Genomic DNA, 19290 nt, shown 5'->3' on the forward strand with positions numbered 1-19290 from the left:
AAAAATTCTTCACTAGACTCGTTTAGATTGACCTTTCTCTAATTTTTTAAAATTAAGTCTCTTAGAAAACAACTTGAAAAGCTTAGAAATTTCAAAACTGAAAGCCATTTTTCGCTTCAATATAATTATTCCAGGAACTGTACCAGAAAAGTAACCCTCGACCCCATGCCCTAGACCCGGTTTTCCTGCCTCACGTCCGATAATGCTCAACGAGATTAGTCACCATTTTCAGAAGGGAATAAGAAGTGTGCCAGAGAAACCATGTGACACTGACCACTTTTTGAGACTCCAAAGTGTTACCTAACCTTTTCTATTCCAGAACGGTTTCAAATTTATTAAAAAATGCCGACAGCGGACGCCAACATTTTGAATCTTGCTGAGCAACCTAGCGCTTTCTTGTGACTAAACAAACTGCCATCTCTTCTTCTTCCTTCTCTTAGTTGTTTGTTTTAAAAATCATGAGCTAACCAGTAATATGCACACCGATTAATATTTGAATGACATATTTTATTTGACATAGAGATTTATTACAGTTTCTTAATATAGCTACAGCCCTGAAAGCTATTTATAACTTCGATCTTACTAAAAATGTTCCCATTTTCCATGGCCCATTTGCAGACTTGAGATTAATGGCTTGATTTAGTTTTCAAGTTTGAGGCTGACTGATAAATCTCAAACGCGAAAAACTGTAAAGCAACAAGTTCTTCTTTCGTGAGCATTGTTCTTACTTATATTCGCATAACTAAGTAGCTTTTCTGGATAGAACTAATTAGAAGACACAAGAAGCCATACCGTAAAAGTCAATTCTCGACTTTTTAAGTTTATTTCATCCATTTTACGCCTGCAGAAAAAAATTTCCGCAAGCCTCGATCTGATGAACTGGGCTCACTTCCGTTGGCTTGCGTCCAAACACTTGTGAAATGGGGTGGGGGGGGGGGGGGGAATTTTTTAAAAATGTTTTTAAAGTGAATACCGTTATTTTTTCTTAGTGGAAAATAAAGAACCCTAAATGGCACAATGACAGCTTGCATCTTAATCTGAACAACTTTATTTCCAAGAGTATTTCTAAAACCTCTTGTAGTGTATTCTAATTTATTTTATATTTCTAATTAAGTCTAGGAATTTTTATCGAAGAGACCTGGACCCTAACCGTTATTGCGTCATTCTTGTCACCAGATTGACTCGTTCTTTCAATGACAAGAGGAATGTGGGACCAAGAATTAGTTCGCTTGTCGCCGTTTGTCTTTTCCCGCCATTTACGTATTCCCGCCATTTACGTATTCTCATCATTTACGTATTCCCGTCAAAGGGTCTTTAAGTCATTATAACAATAACTCCTTAGTCTTTAAAAGTAAGAAATCTAGGTGTAAAAAACCTCAATGTTTTTGACTGCGTTACTTTTACATATTTCGCATACGAAAACAACAAATCATTTCAAAGTTTTGTACCCAGGTCGTTCAATAACTACAGAGAGCCACCATGGGTGACGGTTTTATATATTTTAGACCACCCGATAAACATTAACAGGTGGTTGTCGAATGCAACCCCTTTAAAACTGAACGATCGTGGGTTTGATGACCCAAAGCTCGGTTTTGATACCGATTATATTTAATTTTTATCTTTATTTTAAGCACATAGCCTCAAGAACTAATGATTTTTCTACCTCTCATTATTTTGTGAGCAAGCGTTGTCGAATAGTACCGTTATTATTATGTTTTGTTTAAGTAACAAGGGTTTTTCGTTTGCCTTTACGTCTGATTTAAAAAGACGACCAAATTCACTCATTTTGTGAGCTGCAAAATGAGCCGTTGATAACAAGTTGTAGGAAAACTTTGGTGCTTACACCTATCAAGATGGTGAACTTCTCCGGAGATATCACGGCCTCAAACTTCGAAGCTTGTTTTACTCAAAAGTTTAACGTTCGTTATTCAGTGTAAGGCTCCATTTGGCAGTCTATATTGAACACTCAAATTGCAGTTCTGCTGTAAATTGTTTGCTTGTGTTAATGAAAATTGTCTGACGTGTTTGAAAAGGAGATAAAAAGGCAATATCTTGCTTGTTTAACTCCCTCAAAATACACTTCCGTGCCAATTCCGTTATTATTTTTGTTGTATCTTGTAGCTAATGCTACGGCTTAATGGCATACGTTTGACATGCAAGTTTAGGAGATCCGTCTGTGGGAATTAATAAAGTCAGAAGATAAATTTCGTAACAGTAAGAATGAAAAGGCTATAAGCCAGCGATATAACACTATCATTACATTAGATTTACCCCATATCAGGCCCCAGGCCCTCAATAGCGAATTTAACAAACAAATTACTTCAGGGCCTAGGGCCTAGAAAGGCCAAATTCCACAGGCTTCCACTTAGAGCCTCGTAATGAAACCGAGACAAAACCTTATGAATAATTCACATTGCAAAATGAGGTTTGTTAAGGTATACCTTACTCACATTCTTGTCTACACACAGGGGTCTGGTGCTTACATAAATAGATGCACAAATCCTTGATGGTTCCCATTTTATAGTCGCATCGAGGAACTGCGCACTGCTCGTATGTCATGGGGTCCTCACACACCCTCTTACACTGCTTGACATGGACTTCTTCCGCATCTGAGCTCTCTCCTTTTTCGCTTTCACCTTCGGCTTGGCTTTCCTGCTCCTTGTCATGTTTTGCTGCACTACCGCTGTACAGCTCAAATTCATAACCGCTGGCCACTGGCGTTAAGAGTCGGCTCAAGCTCTCGATCCCCTTTTTTATGACTTCAGCACTTCCGCTATCATCGTCTTCGTCCTCACTTTCTCCAGAAACTGTAGCAATCTCTGATTTTCTTGAGGCAGTTTCCTCTACGTTGTTCTCACTGCTCTGTACTGCAACTCCGCTAGCCTCATCTCCTGATGCTGATGCGGGTGTCAACGCCTCAACGCCACTTCCTGCCGACCCCGATTGGTCCAAGTTATCATCTTGTTGCGCACTTCCGGAGCCTGAACCGGAAACGTCCTCGCTACGCCTTGCAGCGTTCTCATTTTCAATCAGTCCTGAGCCGCTGGTAACCTCATCGTCTGAACTTTCTTGTTCTTTTTTTGTCTCTGTACCATCGTCGTCATCATCATCTTCACTTTTCTCCTCATCGTCGTCGTCATCACTTTCATCATCATCGCTCTTATCACCCTCGCCGCTGTCACCGGAATTGGGACCATCTTCATCATTTCCCGATTCCTCGACCTGTTTGCCTTCATCGCCGGAAGTTTCATCACGCCTAGAGCCGGAAGTCTCCGATTTCCCCTGGCTCTCATACACGTGATTTCCGGAGCCAACGAATATGTCTTCCGCAGCTTCTGTTTGCAGAATTCTTTCCCTTTCTTCCTCCGACACCTCATCCTCTAACTCGTCACCATTGCTTCTCGTTTCATTGATCTCCCGCGCTCTTCTAAGAAGAGCTCTTCCCAGAAGGTATCTGGAGTTGGAGAATCGCTCAGCCTCTGTGCTGTAATGCAAAGAGGCGACGATAGCGCACACAAGGAACGGGAGACTCAAACGCATCCCTGTAAAGAAAAAAATGAAATAAAACATTGGTTATATCATAGGAGGCGGCATGGTCGAGTGGAAAGGGCGCTGGACTTGTAATCTGGTGATCCCAGGTTCAAGTCTGAGCACCCCGAGTTTTACCTATCGGCTTCGTTGTGTAAATAGCCAACTGGTATGCTTTCTGCCAGTTGGCATTTTCTAGCAGTTTCTGTTTATTTGAAATATTTGTTTCTCTCTTTGGCATATTCTATATAAATAAAGTGCTATTATTATTACTATTAAAGATTTTCACCTTGAATGTCCTTGTTTATCAATTCTCGTTCCCCTTGGATCGCTAATTTTTTAAACCTGGACGTGTTAGTCAGAGAACATCTGAATATAGCGCATGATTGGATAGCATTTCTACATTGAAACAACGTTTGAATGAAATAAACGGAAACAGAGTGGGATTTGGAAAAAATTAAATCTGCTGGTTTAAGATTAAAGGGACAACGGTAGATATCAAATGATATATGCCAGAGATGAATCATTGATACAACGATTTAATAGAAGCAAAAGCCTTTATCTCGTCTTTTCTGTGTCGGTTTTAAAGTGAAATAAATAGTCAGCACACTGAAATTGTATAGAGATAAAAAGTCTCCTTTTCCTCGTTGAGGACCGTCTACATATTATGCACATTTAAAAACTTAAAAAAATATGATCACTCTCTTGATTTCAACTGTTTCTATCCAGCTGACTGAAGTTTATTGAGGTTTCCCGTAAAGCTTTGTGGAATCGGGAAGGAGTTAGGTAATAAATCCACGAGAATTAAATGTTTTGTTAACGGTGAAGAACACAGCTTTCTGAAATAAGCGGGAAACGGGCTGAGTTCCCGAGAGAATAGAAGTGTGTTCCCTTGATGAATTTAAGGGTTTCCGCGACGTGGAATCGAAATGGAGTTAGAAATGCATCCAAGAGAATCAAATGTTTTGTTGTAGGTTAAGCACAAACAGCTTTCTCAAATAAGCGGGAAACGGAATGAGTTCTCTTATCCTAAGTTATTTCGGGTACGTAAGTTTTAATATGGATATGTTTGTTGACATGGATGACACGCCCCAACAACCTCGTTCGTTCGACCAATTCGTTACTACTTTGGAAATGATCTTTGCTCTTCACAGATACTGAGTTTGGCTTAAAAAATCAGTTTAAATACTGTAACTTTGCCATTTTCGCGAGAGGTTAGAAAGTTGGATGGTGGCAGTTCAAATTTGTTATAATATTGCGCAGTTTTTTTTCCAAATACGTATCCATGTTTGCAAGTTAAATTTACGCTCAGATAATGAAAGCCTTCATACTATTCTAGGTAAAACATTTTTGCCACCAAAGTAACAAAACTAACTGAAATATTCCTGGCTTATATTGGAATATAGAGTGTGACAGTTTGGACCCCCATTTAGCACCTAAGAAGTAGAAGTCTACAAGCTTCTCGGATAAATTAAAAAACTCGCCGAGACAGCCTGACGTTTTCGTGAAGTATGAAAGGTGAAAACACAAATTCATGATATTAAAAAATCTTTCATTTGAAAAACTTGGCTTAAGTTTTTGTTTTCACTCGAGTCGCTGGCCTTGATTATGCCACGGTCCTGCCTGAATCATTTATCTTGATAATGTTTTGATCCGCCAATTTGGTAAACAATCCTGCCACCAGCGTATGAAGACCTTAAACATCTTCACTGCTAACATAAAGAAGTTCGGGTTAAAATCTGAGTTAAAAAAAATAAAATTCACCATATTTTCACCAAATATGGATTAACTAAGGGAAATCAATTCAAAGTACATTTAAGGATAAGTGTTTTTAAACTGGCGGAAAAATCTTCTCGCGGTCATGAGATACTTGTTATCCATTCCGTACAGATACAAACCTATGTAATTTCTGCAGAATATAACAAATTTTACCTACCTTTTAATTGTTTTGTCGGCAGAAAAAACTGCGACTATTTCACGAGAAAAAAAAATCCTCAAGAAACTTGAATTTTCCGCAGAAAAGGCTTTAGACTCTTATTGAATTCTGTGACCTCAGCGGTGTGTAGCGAAACTGCTGGTAATATTTTATTTACGGGCCAAATCTGTGATGTAATTGTCCACTGAACGTAACTTACACAACGGGTGCTGTTGGAAATGCGACGAAATTGCCTGCGTAATTTCACAGACATGTTTATTCTCGGGGATTTGCTATTTCTCGGGCGGTGTTTATGCGAAGAGAATCTCTTCGTTTTTGACGACGTAAATGGTACTTTGCGGTTGTGCGTTGAATGATCGGCCAAGAATATATTTGTTTTGCGGAAGCTGACGGTTGAGATTATGGTGTATCACAGTGTATTGCAGAAATAGTCTATCTCTAAAAAGGTTAATATAATTCTTGGTGATTTATCAAAAAGAAAGCCTTGAAAATGGCATTGAGGAACGGTGAAAATTTAAAGAATCTAGACTATTGAATCCGAGACAATATATATACGACATTGCAGTTTATTTATTAAGAACATTTTACTGTGGAATATAAATGTTTACTCTTCAATTATCCTGGGTCAATTTATAATCAAGCAATCTTTACATCTTTTTTTTTTCTATTTTAGGTCGCAGAACAAAAATTAATTTGGGACCAAAAGATTACCGACTCTGCAAATTTCTTTGAAAAAATTCTAACCATCGAAAACCAAACTTAACAGCGTCGGAAAACACTCGATAGTCGAACTGTGTAACTTTTGGACGCATCCCTTTTCCCTTATCATTGCACTGAAGAGGCCTTGTGTTAAAGTTGCGCAAGGAGTGATGGGACGACGTGCGTCTCTTCCCATCATACGCAGCGAACTTTGCTTTATCAGTTTTCAGTATTGTGTGGGAATCACCTCATCCAGCGTTTTGTCTCCATCATAACTGGAACAAGCATTAAGCGACTGAGAGAAAGTTATAGGATGCCAGAGTCATTTGGATAGTTTATTAACTAGTTTAAATTGCACGATAGTCGCTGCAATAAAATTAATCACAACTACATGTTTTCAGAACCAGGCGCAGAGACCGGCTGCAGTTGTTTGACATTCAATATAACCCAGTTTTTGAGCACATGAACGCTAAATCTGAGTGACACGTGAGATTCAAATATTGCACTGAATACAGCCAGTGTGGAGGAAATAAATTCGAATTCATTCAGGCAGCAGGTTTTGGATGATTTCTTTAAATTTATAACCTACGGCATAAATTCTAATTTTCTGCAACTTTTGAGTTATAAGTTGCACATTTAAATTAGGACAAACTGACCTAGGCTGGTGAATGACATTTTTATTATTATTATTTTTTTAACTTAACGAAATTATTTCCGAAAGAAACTGGATGATTTAGGGCTGTAATTACGGCAGGATCTTCCTTTAGCAGAACAATTTTTGAGCGAGTAAATGGTAGTTAAAATAGAGGTTATGCAAATGTACGAAGATTTGCCTCCGTTCATTAAGGAAATGGGGATGAAAGTTATTGTACGTAAGTGAATTCATTTTTTTTATTTTGAAGTTGTGAAAGTTTGCTCGTTTGTTTTCTGCAGTGGCGTGTGTAAATCTGGTCTTTCCTCCTCAAAAACTAAATTCGAATGAGACGCTTTAACGGGACACAAGGGTATTTAAGCAGCTTTTTCTCATTCAATTCCTTCATTTTCTGCTGTACAATTTATAGTACAATTGTATAAATTGAACGGACTTGGGAATACTCACCGAAAGCGTATATTTGTTGTAGAACTGAAAACTTCGCTACGACCACCAGAATTCAGAAGTAGGGCTGTAATTGCAGCAAGATCTTCCATAAACTGAACAATTTTTGAGCTAGTAAATGGTAGTTGAAATAGAGGTGATGCAGATTGAAGAGAGAAGCTTCACCGAAACATTTTTATTTGCGTAACGATAAAGGTGATTTAGAAGGCTTCCATCAAACTTTGGAACATTATTTTTATAAGTATCTGTCACAATCTGACACCTGTCAATAAGAGAGGGCGTAAGAGAGATTAACACTAGTATACTTTTGAAAAAAACAGCGAACTAGTTTGGTAAGGACTGTCACGACAATGATTTCTTCAAAAGCTGTCAACGATCTTACGGAAAGTATTATTCACTCTCATCGACGATTAATTAATGTATGAAGATTTACCTCTGTTTAGTAAGTGAATGGCAAGGAAAGGAATTGTAAGTAAATTCATTTTTTTTATTTTGAAGTTGTGAGAGTTCGCTCGTTTGTTTACTGCAATGGCGTGTGTAAATCCGGTCTTTCCTCCACAAAAACTAAATTCGAATAAGACGCTTTAACGAGACACAAGGGGATTTAATGTAGCTTTTTCTCATTCAATTCCTTCAGTTTCTGTTGTGCAATTTACGGTACAAATATCCAAACTGAACGGACTTGGGAAGACTCACCGAAAGCGTACATTTGTTGTAGAACTGAAAACTTACTTCGCTCGCCCTTTCGCTACGAACAAATTGTTTGAGAGAATCCAGATATTAAATGAATGAAAGTTCCATCGATTAATTCAACTTTAATAAAATACCTCACGTTTTAACTTTCCAGGTACTTTTTGTGAAGGATTAGAATTAATTACAGACGGGTTTTAGGCAGCTTGTCAACCAATTTAATGACTCTTTTGCGTACACAAATTCATTTCATAGCCAATATTTTTCTGTCAACCAAAGTGATTTGAGAGAGAGAAAACAGAGGATTAATAAGTTATTTATCGGCTTGAGGTGGTGACCGATGTCTTTGCTTAAAAATACTGCCCAGCCGGAAAAACGAGATATAGTTATGAAAAATGGCAGCGAAGGTAAGGGATGTACTCGACGACTCACAAAAGCGTTATCGTTGCCCGTGGGCAGAGATCGGAAAATGCGGACCGCGCAAAGAACCAATCAGATTGCAGGATTCGTTACCAAGCCCTCTGAGAAAAAATAATTTTTGTTATTTGATTTTGTTTTGAATTACTCTTGTTGTGCTTTATCTTTGTTTTTTTTCTCTCCTAGAATTGTAGGTCTTGGTTTGCTCAACTCGTAAACTTCCAGGATCCCAAAAGAAGTTCCTTGGACAGTCATCAAAGACACTTGCTGAAAATCTTGTCTCAGATCAAAGTTTATCGTAGATTATAGATAGTAGTTTTCTTTACTCTCGTCACTTCATTGCGTGGCAATGTATTGACATCGCGGGGAGAAATCACCAATTGGTTACAACTGAGAGAAAAACAAGTAACAACAAACAAAATCCAACTTTCAAAATTTCAATTTGACCTGGAAACAGTGGGCAAAAGGAGCCACTTTGTCCACTGCTAAATTCCTCTTATTATTATTATTATTATTATTATTATTATTATTATTATTATTATTCAAGAAATTTTCAACTAAGGGTCGAAAGTAATTCGGGATTGCATTGCTTCGTTCTGTGATTAGTCCAGAAAACTCGTGCCACTCTCTCAAGCAATCAGATACAAAACTAATCGCGACTTGGTCGCCCGCGCTTTCCCGCGCTTTAGGCGGTGTACTTGTTTTTATTGTGAGTTCTCATTGGCTCTTAAAGATATTCTCCTTTATTCTGATTGGCCGTTGTGATTCTCTCGGTTTGGAATTACGACGCTTGTCAAAAATGCTCTATTACTATTGTTATTATTATTATTATTATTATTATTATTATTATTATTATTATCAGTAGTAGTAGTGGTGGTATAGGGTTAAGCAGTTAGCAATAATTTTTCATAAACGCAGTAAACAGGTTCCAAGGCAGAACGTGTATTGTTAATCTCTCCTATCATTTAATGCTCTTAACATTGCAAACAACTGCACTCTTCATGTTGTTCCATTGAATGATTATATCGGTAAGGACTTTCAGACTGGTTGTCCTTGCAGAGTAGTGGAACTTTTACAGCGCTTTTCTTTACAGGTTTGCAACATTTACAGCTTTTGCCGGAAAATGAATGCTCCGTGAAACAGGTTCCTGCACATTGGTTCAGAAGAACTGTCCTAGTTTGGCAGCCTTCGACTCTTACGTCTACGTTGAACGACCACGGTTTGCACACCTCTTTGTGCGTCCCATAATACTTTGCAGCCCACACGTGACTCGTGACCAGGACTAATAGGATGAAAGCTTGAGGGAGAAGTGTCTTCGAGGTCATGTTTCTGTTGGTCTACAAGAAACAAATATGAAGTTATGGTCGACTCACACGTAGAACAGGTCACAGAGAATGGAATTTGATTTAAATAATGGAACTAAGTCGTCTTCTGGTTTTCAAGACGAAAGGGAATTTTGGCTGTAGTTTTTTGAGGAGGAAGTTGTCCAAGACTGTTTGAAAAAGGCTTAAATTTTTTATTGTTCCGGGAACGTAGTGCAAATTTTTTTGTTGTGAAAATGCTTAACAGCAACATTTTATAAAATCACTTTTCTTGCAAAAAGAAAAATTTTGTACCTGTTGTTGAGATGAGACCGAAAATATCAGGGACTCTAAAATCGTATACACATATTTCGGAAAAAAATTCCCTCCCACGGAAAGAAATAACAAATGTTTTTTCGCGAAGCTTTCAGTATATCTGCGAATTTTACGTGCGTCATTGTCATTGTAAAGATGAACAAAATTTATGGAACGTTTTGAAAAGCATATGGTAATGTGATGAACTGAGGGAAAATCAATCTGAGGTATTTCCTTATCTTTAAAAGGTTTTTCAAAACTCTAAATGACCAACGGCAAACGTATTCTCGATGATTAGTTCCTCTACAATGTTTTTGAAGTTTTTGCTTCAATACTGGGTGAGCAGGCAGTATTTGCTATTTCTTTAACCACAATGACAGGCCAAAGATCGACAATAACTTTTAAGAGAAACAGAAAGACAGAGTCGACGAAAGAAAAAAATACATTTTCTGAAAACATAAATCTAAAGTGTTGCAACAACCATCTATTACAATGTAGTAAATAAACGAAAAACGAAAATGAGTGGGTTTCAGTTTGGGAGTTTGCCTCTTTTTGTCCATGATGTACGAGTTCAATTTCATCTCGACGCGAAAACTGAGGTTACAGAGTGATTTTTAATCCCTGTGGTTAGTTGAAGAGGAGGATTATGTTCACCGATAAGTACTTAAAGGGTCTTAAAAGGATAAGCCATATATTGATTATGTCATCTTGATAATGAAAGATAAAATTAAACCTAGATTATGCCATTCCTGTTCATTGACTTTCACACCGATGTTCTGTTTGAAAGCTAATAATTCTTATCTCTTTTTTCACTCTTTCCTTCCCGTGCTGGATACGAACGGTTTTAAAAAGGTATAGGGGAGTTTATTGATTTTTCAGTGGTTTGATAAGAAATTTACTTTTAACAAATATACATTCTCAAAAAAATATAAACTTAGAAAACGACAAACTTTTCTTTTCTCATAAAATTTCAGAATATTTTTGTTAAGTCCAACCTATAACAGTTTTTCCCTATTTGAGAAAACTGTGTCTCTTTGTCAAACTATGATAGTGATCTCAGCATTTATTCATGTCATCAGTTTCTAATGGAAAACCAAAATTTAATCCACGGCCGTCCTTAAAACTTTGTGGCAAAAACATTGTCTAAACGTTTCTTCAGTGATGAAACAATCAGTTTTGCGGAAAACATTTTCTCTGTCTAAGGAATATACACGAAGAAAATTCAGCAAGGCCAACCAGTGATACAGTTTCTTCGCCCTTAAAAATGGCTTTTTACTATGTTTAGTCGTTAGTTACTTATCTATCTTTCCCTCTGGCTACATCGTAAGAAATTTTGTCTAAATAATGGAAATCTAATTTATATTCCATTGCTCTTGGCATATGGTTTTTTTTCCTGTGCACAATGATTGCCACCTCTACAAATTGGCCGGATTCGATGCGACTGGGCATATTCATAGCTATCATTTGAAGGAGAATTATTTTTGCTGTCAAAAGATATATTGTACCTGTTTTTTTTTTTTAGAAGACGGTTGGAGTAGCTTTTGACGAATACCAACAACGGCTTAATTTAGAGAAGGCTTGGAAACATCTTCAGTGTAAAATGGTCAGGCACACGAAGGCAGCCACAGTGTAATACCAATGGAAACTCGAAACAACAACTTATAATTGGGCTTTTCATTTGCCTCGCATTTAATCCCAGCGGCACATTACTTTCCCGGAACAAAAAACCTTAATGTGCTGACCGAATGAGGAAGCTTTTAATTGAAATAGATCTTATCTCGTTAATTTATTTCACATCTTGTGCAACAAACGTCACTGTGATTGCGATTCGCTTCCGGCATGTTGAGAAATTAGGCTCTCTTGGTAATGATACGATAAAGAAAAAAATCCATGCCACATTACGCTTTCTTTTTCAGTCTTTGTTCAGTTAAACCGAGCAAACTAACACTTTCCTCCAAGGTAGGTGTATAAACCCCAACATTTAGTCATTCTCTGAAGCAGTTTCACTCAACCGACAGCGCTTCAGACTTTGTCAATTGTAGTTTTAATTACTTGTCTTATTTTTCAAGCAAGTCAGACATAAAAGAAAGCTGAAAGGAACTACATCACAATGAACATGTCAAGTATTATTTTTCGATTCCCTACGGAAAGTAACATAGACGGCGTTTGAATTTTGTTTTTAAAATATAACTTATTTTCTGTATCTATTGATGCAATGAGTTTCAATTCAGAAAAAAGAAACTCACACGGACATATGATTTAAACTGATTTTTTTTACCACGTAACAATAGTAGAAAACTTCTAGATAATAAAAGTAGTCTACATGGGAGAATTTTCTACCTTGGTGAATGTTTATCTTTCATGTCATTTTGCTTGTCGGTAAATCTTGAATGATGTTTCTGTGTAAGATATTTTTGAAAAAGAACATCTCCCGTTTTGGCATACGAAGGAAAAGATCATATTTCTGATACTTGATCTTTCAGTTGTTGACATACTTTTAAATCCTGATACAGTTTTCGAAAGGAGAAAAAACTATCATTTGTTGCAAAATTTTTGTTTATTGTTTATCTTGTTTTAAAAGTTTAAAATCATTTTAAACAGAAACTTTCAAATTGATCAAAATTTAAACCTTATTCAAACTTAATTCAACGATTTCGTAGCAAATAGGTAGTTCTGTGTTTGTGTTTGTTTGTTTGTCTGGATATTCTATGTGGGCTGATTTTAATATAGATGTTTCACAAATTCGATGGCATTTCTTGACTAAAACGAAATTTTTTTGAGAGACTGTCCTATGTGTAAGTGTAACTGTTTTAACTGGAAATTCACATGCTAAGATCTCTACTTTGTGAAACGAATCGTTCAAATACATTTGGTTTTTTATGTATTTTAGCTGCATACAAGAATAAGTTATAACTTCCTTAGATTGATTTAACAATGATCCAAGAAAATTCATCACTGAATAAATCTTTTTCATAAATTCTTTCGGTGAAAACTTTGCATAATCTTAAATCCGTTCTTAGAAATATTTGTGATCAGATTTAGAGAATCCAGTAATAGAAATAAAGTTATAAGATTCTAAATCAATTGAATAGGTTGGCGTGTTATACATAGCTTTATGATTTAGTTTCAATCTTTCATTGTCACCACGCAAAGAACGATCAGAGATGTTTTCGATAGAGAACTTAGTTTATTATCCTATTGAAACTGAGACAGTCCTACGCAACTCAAATAAATGACAGAAACGAAATGAATTTGACAAGTAATCTTGTGTGATATATTCGTCATGATTCTAGTACAACCATAGACAGACAGAAAATAAAACACCGGTAACTCAATAATTTTTTCATGTTTGTTCCTTTACAGAATTCGTAAAATAAATGATTTTAAGGGGATATGACGCTTTCCTGTTGAAAAATGTTTCTAATTTTGAAAAAAAAAATTGCGCCAAAACATATAATGAACAACTATAATCGATCAGAAAACACGTCGAAGTAAATTCCGAGAAAGTGATTTAAATTGTAAAATGTAGAAATGTTGAATATTCGTTTGTGTGAATCTTATAAACTGAAAAATAGCTCTAGAGAAGCGTGATGCGTCGAGAGTATTTTGGATTAATAGCTTTAACGCGTCCCGAGGATCAAGTAAATTAATACAACGCTAAAAACCAGAGTCAGGTGTTGCCATTTCATGTAGATTATTTCCATAGATAAAAGAGAAACAGTCGCGAGTTTGTTACTTTGAAATAGGAATTACTTACTTGTTTAGGTAATACTCAGATTCTGCGGCTTCAGTAGAGATCTCTCATTCACGAAATACCGTTTTACAACTTTGTGAGAAGGATGTTCGCGATATAAATTACATTTTGTTGTAAAACAGGTGTTTACGTCGAAGCTTTTTTGATGTAAATGCACTTTATTTAGTTTTATCTTTTGTTTAATAAAAATGCCCCTGTTTGTTTTCTATATGAATCAAAATCCGGAAAAGGGCGAAACTTTGGCGATATCGGACAACTTTGTTCAGGTAGTCTTTAAGTTTACAAGAAGTAATTAACTTGAGCTCAATTGAAAATTGATTGAGTTGTTTGTGAGTTCGAACAAATGGTTAACTGACGAGTTGTGCGTACTTTCTGCGCGGCTGTTTTTTTCTATCGAAAACATCACGTAAAACGTTTCTCATGCCTTATATCTTGTGGCTTTAAGTCACTACTGATTGTCCGAATCCTTGAGACGGGAGTAATCTTTGCAAATTTTGATGAACTTTCGGACATCTCGGTCAAATTTTCTTTTGTAAGTCCCGTTTCATTCAGTTTCCTAGCGTTGAATTTCAAACGTTGCACAATACTGCATCAATTATTAAATTTTGTGAAGAAAATTGTTGGATACTGATCTCTCTTGCTTTGAGGAATAAGGACAAGTATTTAAGAAAGATTGCGAAACCGGGTTTCACATGAAAAAGCAGCTTACAGTTTACTGTATTCACCTGTTTCGCACTTCTCTAGTTGAAGTTGATGAGTTTTTAATTTAATTTTTATTAAGATGGTTTCTTGCCATTGTTTACCCATTCCAAAAAGTGTCAAATGACCAGAGACGCGGCCTATTGAGAAAAGCGATTATCCGGCGCTAATTTTGACGGCATTTAGTAAGAGATGTCTTTCTCCCACTGATTATAAAAGCTTTTATTTTTCCAAAGCTGCACACTCTCGGAAAACAAAGCCAAACGTGTACTCGCACGTGCTATTCATGTGTAAATTTTCGCCCGCTTTGTAAGTACCCTGATAAGACACGCCGTGCCCTCAACCCCTGATCGCCTCTGACGGCAGAAACCCACGCTTTTCTTTAACAAAGCATCTCCCCATTTCACCTAAATTAAATTGTAATTCTTAACTGATCTCATTAATTCAGTTTCCGCTTCATTGTGAAACATACTAGCCTCCCCCTTTTGATCATCATTTCATTTCATCTGCTTCTTCCGACGTAGCGCAAACACGTCATTCAAATAATAAATTTTCTCTTTCAACAGACGCCAGAGTTCACATAGGGCTTTTCCTTGTGTCAGACGCGTCATTCACGTAAACAGATAGCTTGGGAATAAATCCGAAAGAGTGAAGTCATCTGAAACAGTTGCTCAAAGAACTCGAAGACGTCCTAACCAAGGTAAGACTAAAACCATTTGCGATTGTACACAAAGCTCTACAACTGTCACTTTGAATATGACATTTTTTGAAAAAAATCGATTTTTCGTTTTAAAACCTTTTTAAGTCAAATAACAGCATTTCTATTTTAGTTGCTTATGAAGACAGCAATAGATCATGAACCATGTTCATGCCATCTTCATTCAACATTTTTCGTAGTTTTTACGATGAAATAATAAAATCCTCGTTGGTAAGACTTTCTTTAGAGAAGGCAAGATATATCACCTAAATGTTGATAAATATTGAGTTGTACAAAATTTAGATTGAACACCAGTTGTGACACTTTTTGAGCAACATTCTGAAACTAGAAACAAAGAATTATGATTTTTACCTATCTTTTTCTTAATGTTTTTTTTCAACATCTGTGATCAACTGATTTCATCGTATCCCAAAATATCAGTTTGTTTAAAATTAGTAGACTTTAATCTCAATAAATTTTATCCTTTCAATTAAAAACATAAGTCCTGATCAATTGGTGATGAATTCAAAACGCAGTCATATAAATAATTAATAAACTGTTTCTAATTTTACAATATATCTTTATTGAATTGTAATAACGTTATATCTTTGTTTACCGTAAATTATTTTAGATAAATATTCGACTCGGAGAGACATGGTTTTTACACGATTCAGCTTGAGCTAACTCTCTTAATTAATCGATAGCGTTTTTAAATTATCGTAAAATTTGAGCAATCACACGTGCAACAATAACGAATGCAGAATACTCACCAAACAATCTCTTCTACATAAAGCCAACATTCTCTGCTTAAGAAAAATATTTTGCTATCAAGCTGAGCAAAAATTAACTCTTAGCTATGATTGCAGAAAAAAAAAAACCCATTGGAGCTGTTGTTGTTTTTTCGGGCGAGAGATAAAAAACAGAAAAATTATCTCTTGTGTTGTTTTAACCAACGCCGTGAAGCTTATTTCATTTTAACCCTCAGGATATTCATCAAAAGAAACATATGAAGTTTTTAAAACTTTTTTTCAAGAGAATTTACTTAAGATACTTATTTCCTTTCATGTTACACCATAAAGCGTATTATTTACTTTACCTAAATGAAATGAAATTTCGATTGAATAAAAAAATTAAATCGAGATAAGAAAGGAGGACTGCAATTTTAGCAATTGCAGAAAAGAAATCAAATTCGAACCCAGGCCTCTAATATACTATCTGGGTGCTTCTTTCAACTGAGCTGGCTATTCGTTCATTACAAATTAATCTTAAGTTTCATGTTGTCAGTAACGAAATCTTCTAAATTCTGAGAAGTTTGCTGCAATATCAATAACGAAAATCGGAGTGTGAAATACAATTTCTCCCACTAATCACTCTTCTAATGCATTACTGATTAAATTAATTGTAAAATGTGCCGCGCAACTCAATCTTGGTGATTGACAGTTCAAATGATACATGTGACCGCATTACGAAGTTTTGAAAGAACTTGGGTGGCTTCTCATTGGCGGATTTAGGGTTAGGGAATCTGAGGGCTCCGAACAACCTCTTTTCTCCTTCCACCCTTTCCCCACCACCCCACCACCCCCACGCCTATTTGGTCTGTGGGCACTTTTTAAAGCTTGTCTGAAACCATGATTCTTTTTCTGGCGAGATCACATTTTAATACTCAACTTAAGAAATTGAAAATTTATTTGAAATTTTTCCTTGCTTATTTTGATTCCGGTTTAAGAAATAACTACATGTTTTCTAAATCAAAGTTTCCCTTCACCTCCTATCAAAACGTTCTGGACCCGCCTTTGAATTTATCTGTTCCCTCCCAAAATAAATCTTAGAATGATTTAACTGTGCGTTGAAATCCTCTATTTAGCGTAGAATAAAAACAAGTTGTCAAGTTTTGATCTCTTTTCTGTCCTCTTTTTGCAGCATGACGAGAAATTTAGTTTACATCACGATCGCCATGTTGATGTTAAATTACGAGACATGCGCTAAAGACTACTGGGCGGATATGGGGGTGACGTGTGAGAAAGAAAAAGAGACAAAACGGGTTTGTGGTGGACAGTCTGTTGAGGACGTTCATGTATGCCGCGGAACGTGCAGGTCTTTAAGTAGAATTACAATGAGTTCATGGGACCGAACAGTTTGCACGTGTTGTAGAGCTGAAGGATTCCTAGAACGGGATAGAGAGTGCAACGATGGAACTGTGGAGAAAATAAAGGACGCGGCAGCCTGCGTGTGTTCAAGATGCTATTGAGCGTAGGAAAAAGGACACAAAAGCTAGCTGACTTTGAGTAAAACCATACAGAGGAAATAAAACCAGGAACGTATAGGGAACATGAAACTAACAATATTTGGAACACATTATTGGGTAGATTGTTCGTTTTCAAGTATGGTAATGTTGAAATTTCCAATTTAACGCATGCAGCGTAAGGTACTGACCATCTTAAGCTGATTATGAGTAAATTAAGGCTTGATTGCGTCTCAACGACCTGATTGCTGGTTGAGGTATTCAAATAAAACAATTATCAAATTTATCCTCGTTCTTCATTGATGATAAAGTGTAAGCGATCGATGCCGAGGGGGTTTTCACTTAAAGATTTTCACTTCAACTAGGGAACTGATCATTATCTATCCGGAATCCGGATAGATTTTCTTTAGTCCTCCATGTATACTCTGTTAGCAAAGACTAGTCTTGTACCCAGACTTCCACAGCCAAACGGTAGTACGTACATTTCAGTTATAGTTTCACGGTAGGATCTGGGTACGATATTAGGCAACGACTGATTCTCTCTCCTTTCCCCTGAAAACTATGTGATCCCCCCAACAACACTAAATTACCGAGACAGGGTATACTCTCCCATCGACGCAGCATCACAGTTTCTTTAGAAACTTACCCCTTTATTCAGTTTCTTGTATATATTGTTGTTCCATTTAACCTTGTCTTATATATCTTGATAAAACCTAGGATATTCAGGTTTTAGGATTCATGATAAAAGGAAGATCAAAATGCCAATTCTATCCAAAAAAGAAAGTGTCGTTCATTGTCTATTGAAGTTGATATTTTTGGTCTAAGTGAAATTTTTTTTGTGTGTTATATAGTTGTTCAATCCTGATTGATCAAAAACAGTGAAGCTGAAGTTATTATGATGAAGTACTTCATTGTTTAAGTTTTGGTTTGTGTGATACCAGCACGTTACTTTTTCTTTGATGAATGTCTCAATGAAGAGATTACTGGTGGCATACTCAGACCAAAAAGTGGTAAGGGCCTGGATCAATATTTCGAAAGCCATACGGGTAAATATTAATTCACAAACCGAAAGTGCTATTTTCAGATCGATTATTTAAATCTTCAAAATGATAGGGCGGGTCTCAGCTCAAAATTGAAAATCGTTCTGTTTCATTTCCTGAAATATATATATATTTTGTTTGAATTTTTCAACTGCTGATATCTCGATCTTGAGCAAGACCCGGCAAACAAACAGGTTTTTCGGTTAGGTTACCTGATCTTCGAGGAACACGCCCCTAGTTACTTAAAAGATTATTGACTGTAATTATGTTATCGGTAAAAGCCATCCTATAGTTATGTAGCTCAGGGATAAGTGAATAGGACCATTTCACAGCAGGTTGTGAGTTCGACGACGGTCGGCAATCATGAAGGGTTTCCTTCGCCAAACTAGCGACGCTTAATCACAGAGTTTGGAAGTTTCTCAGTCCTTGAAGATCGTTGCAGGCGACACCGCAGAGTGCCCCAAGAGAATATTACACTGCTGATGCAGTTTGTCATCAAAGGCTGTAGTATGACGGTACAATTATTGAAATACTCTATCATCTTACCATCCCATCTAGTACACCAACAAAGCTTTCAAAATTGTTGATCAAAACAGGAAGCTAATCACTTGCCACTTTAATATATGACCCAAGTATAAGTCACGTACCCAGACCTTCCATGGCCAAGTGGTTCGGTTACACTTATACGGTAGGATCTGGGTACGAGATTAGCCCAATATTAAAAATCCGAAAGTCTGGAGATCGAATTCTTTTTCGCATAATTTCCCACTAGCGTCACTGAGAATTCCGCACACGCTGGTTCAATAATCTTGGACCGTATACTTTCACTCGATTCAGGCTTTATTTGTCGAAAATTCAGCATTACACGTACCGTCC

At 36.6% G+C, this 19290-nt stretch overlaps 1 protein-coding gene and 1 long non-coding RNA gene across 4 annotated transcripts; one reads left to right on the forward strand and one right to left on the reverse strand.

Annotated features, from left to right (window-relative positions):
* Nucleotides 1–486: 486 nt before the first annotated feature.
* On the reverse strand, nucleotides 487–7360 carry LOC131792587 (uncharacterized). Of its 3 annotated transcripts, none has more exons than XM_066160698.1 (2): nucleotides 7263–7360; nucleotides 487–3542 (listed from the first exon to the last, which is right to left on the reverse strand). In XM_066160698.1, exon 2 carries the CDS (start codon nucleotides 3538–3540, stop codon nucleotides 2443–2445), a length of 1098 nt encoding a protein of 365 aa, XP_066016795.1. In that variant the 5' UTR covers nucleotides 3541–3542; nucleotides 7263–7360; the 3' UTR covers nucleotides 487–2442. The 3 variants fall into 3 exon arrangements, 2 of the variants coding, with proteins under 2 accessions (XP_066016795.1, XP_058965986.2); XM_059110003.2 differs by lacking the exon at nucleotides 7263–7360 and adding an exon at nucleotides 5465–5595; XR_010716068.1 differs by lacking the exons at nucleotides 487–3542; nucleotides 7263–7360 and adding exons at nucleotides 5007–5237; nucleotides 5465–5570.
* A 4466-nt stretch (nucleotides 7361–11826) lies between these two features.
* Nucleotides 11827–17660, forward strand: LOC131792594 (uncharacterized). Its single transcript, XR_009340859.2, has 3 exons — nucleotides 11827–11941; nucleotides 15002–15135; nucleotides 17053–17660. It is a non-coding gene; the product is annotated as an uncharacterized lncRNA (long non-coding RNA).
* Nucleotides 17661–19290: the final 1630 nt, after the last annotated feature.

Source organism: Pocillopora verrucosa, chromosome 13, assembly GCF_036669915.1.
Source record: "Pocillopora verrucosa isolate sample1 chromosome 13, ASM3666991v2, whole genome shotgun sequence".
NCBI lineage: Eukaryota > Metazoa > Cnidaria > Anthozoa > Scleractinia > Pocilloporidae > Pocillopora > Pocillopora verrucosa.

Coding starts and splice junctions, on each gene's coding strand:
- LOC131792587 (XM_066160698.1), bottom strand. CDS start 3,540: ATGCGTTTGAGTCTCCCGTTCCTTGTGTGCGCTATCGTCGCCTCTTTG.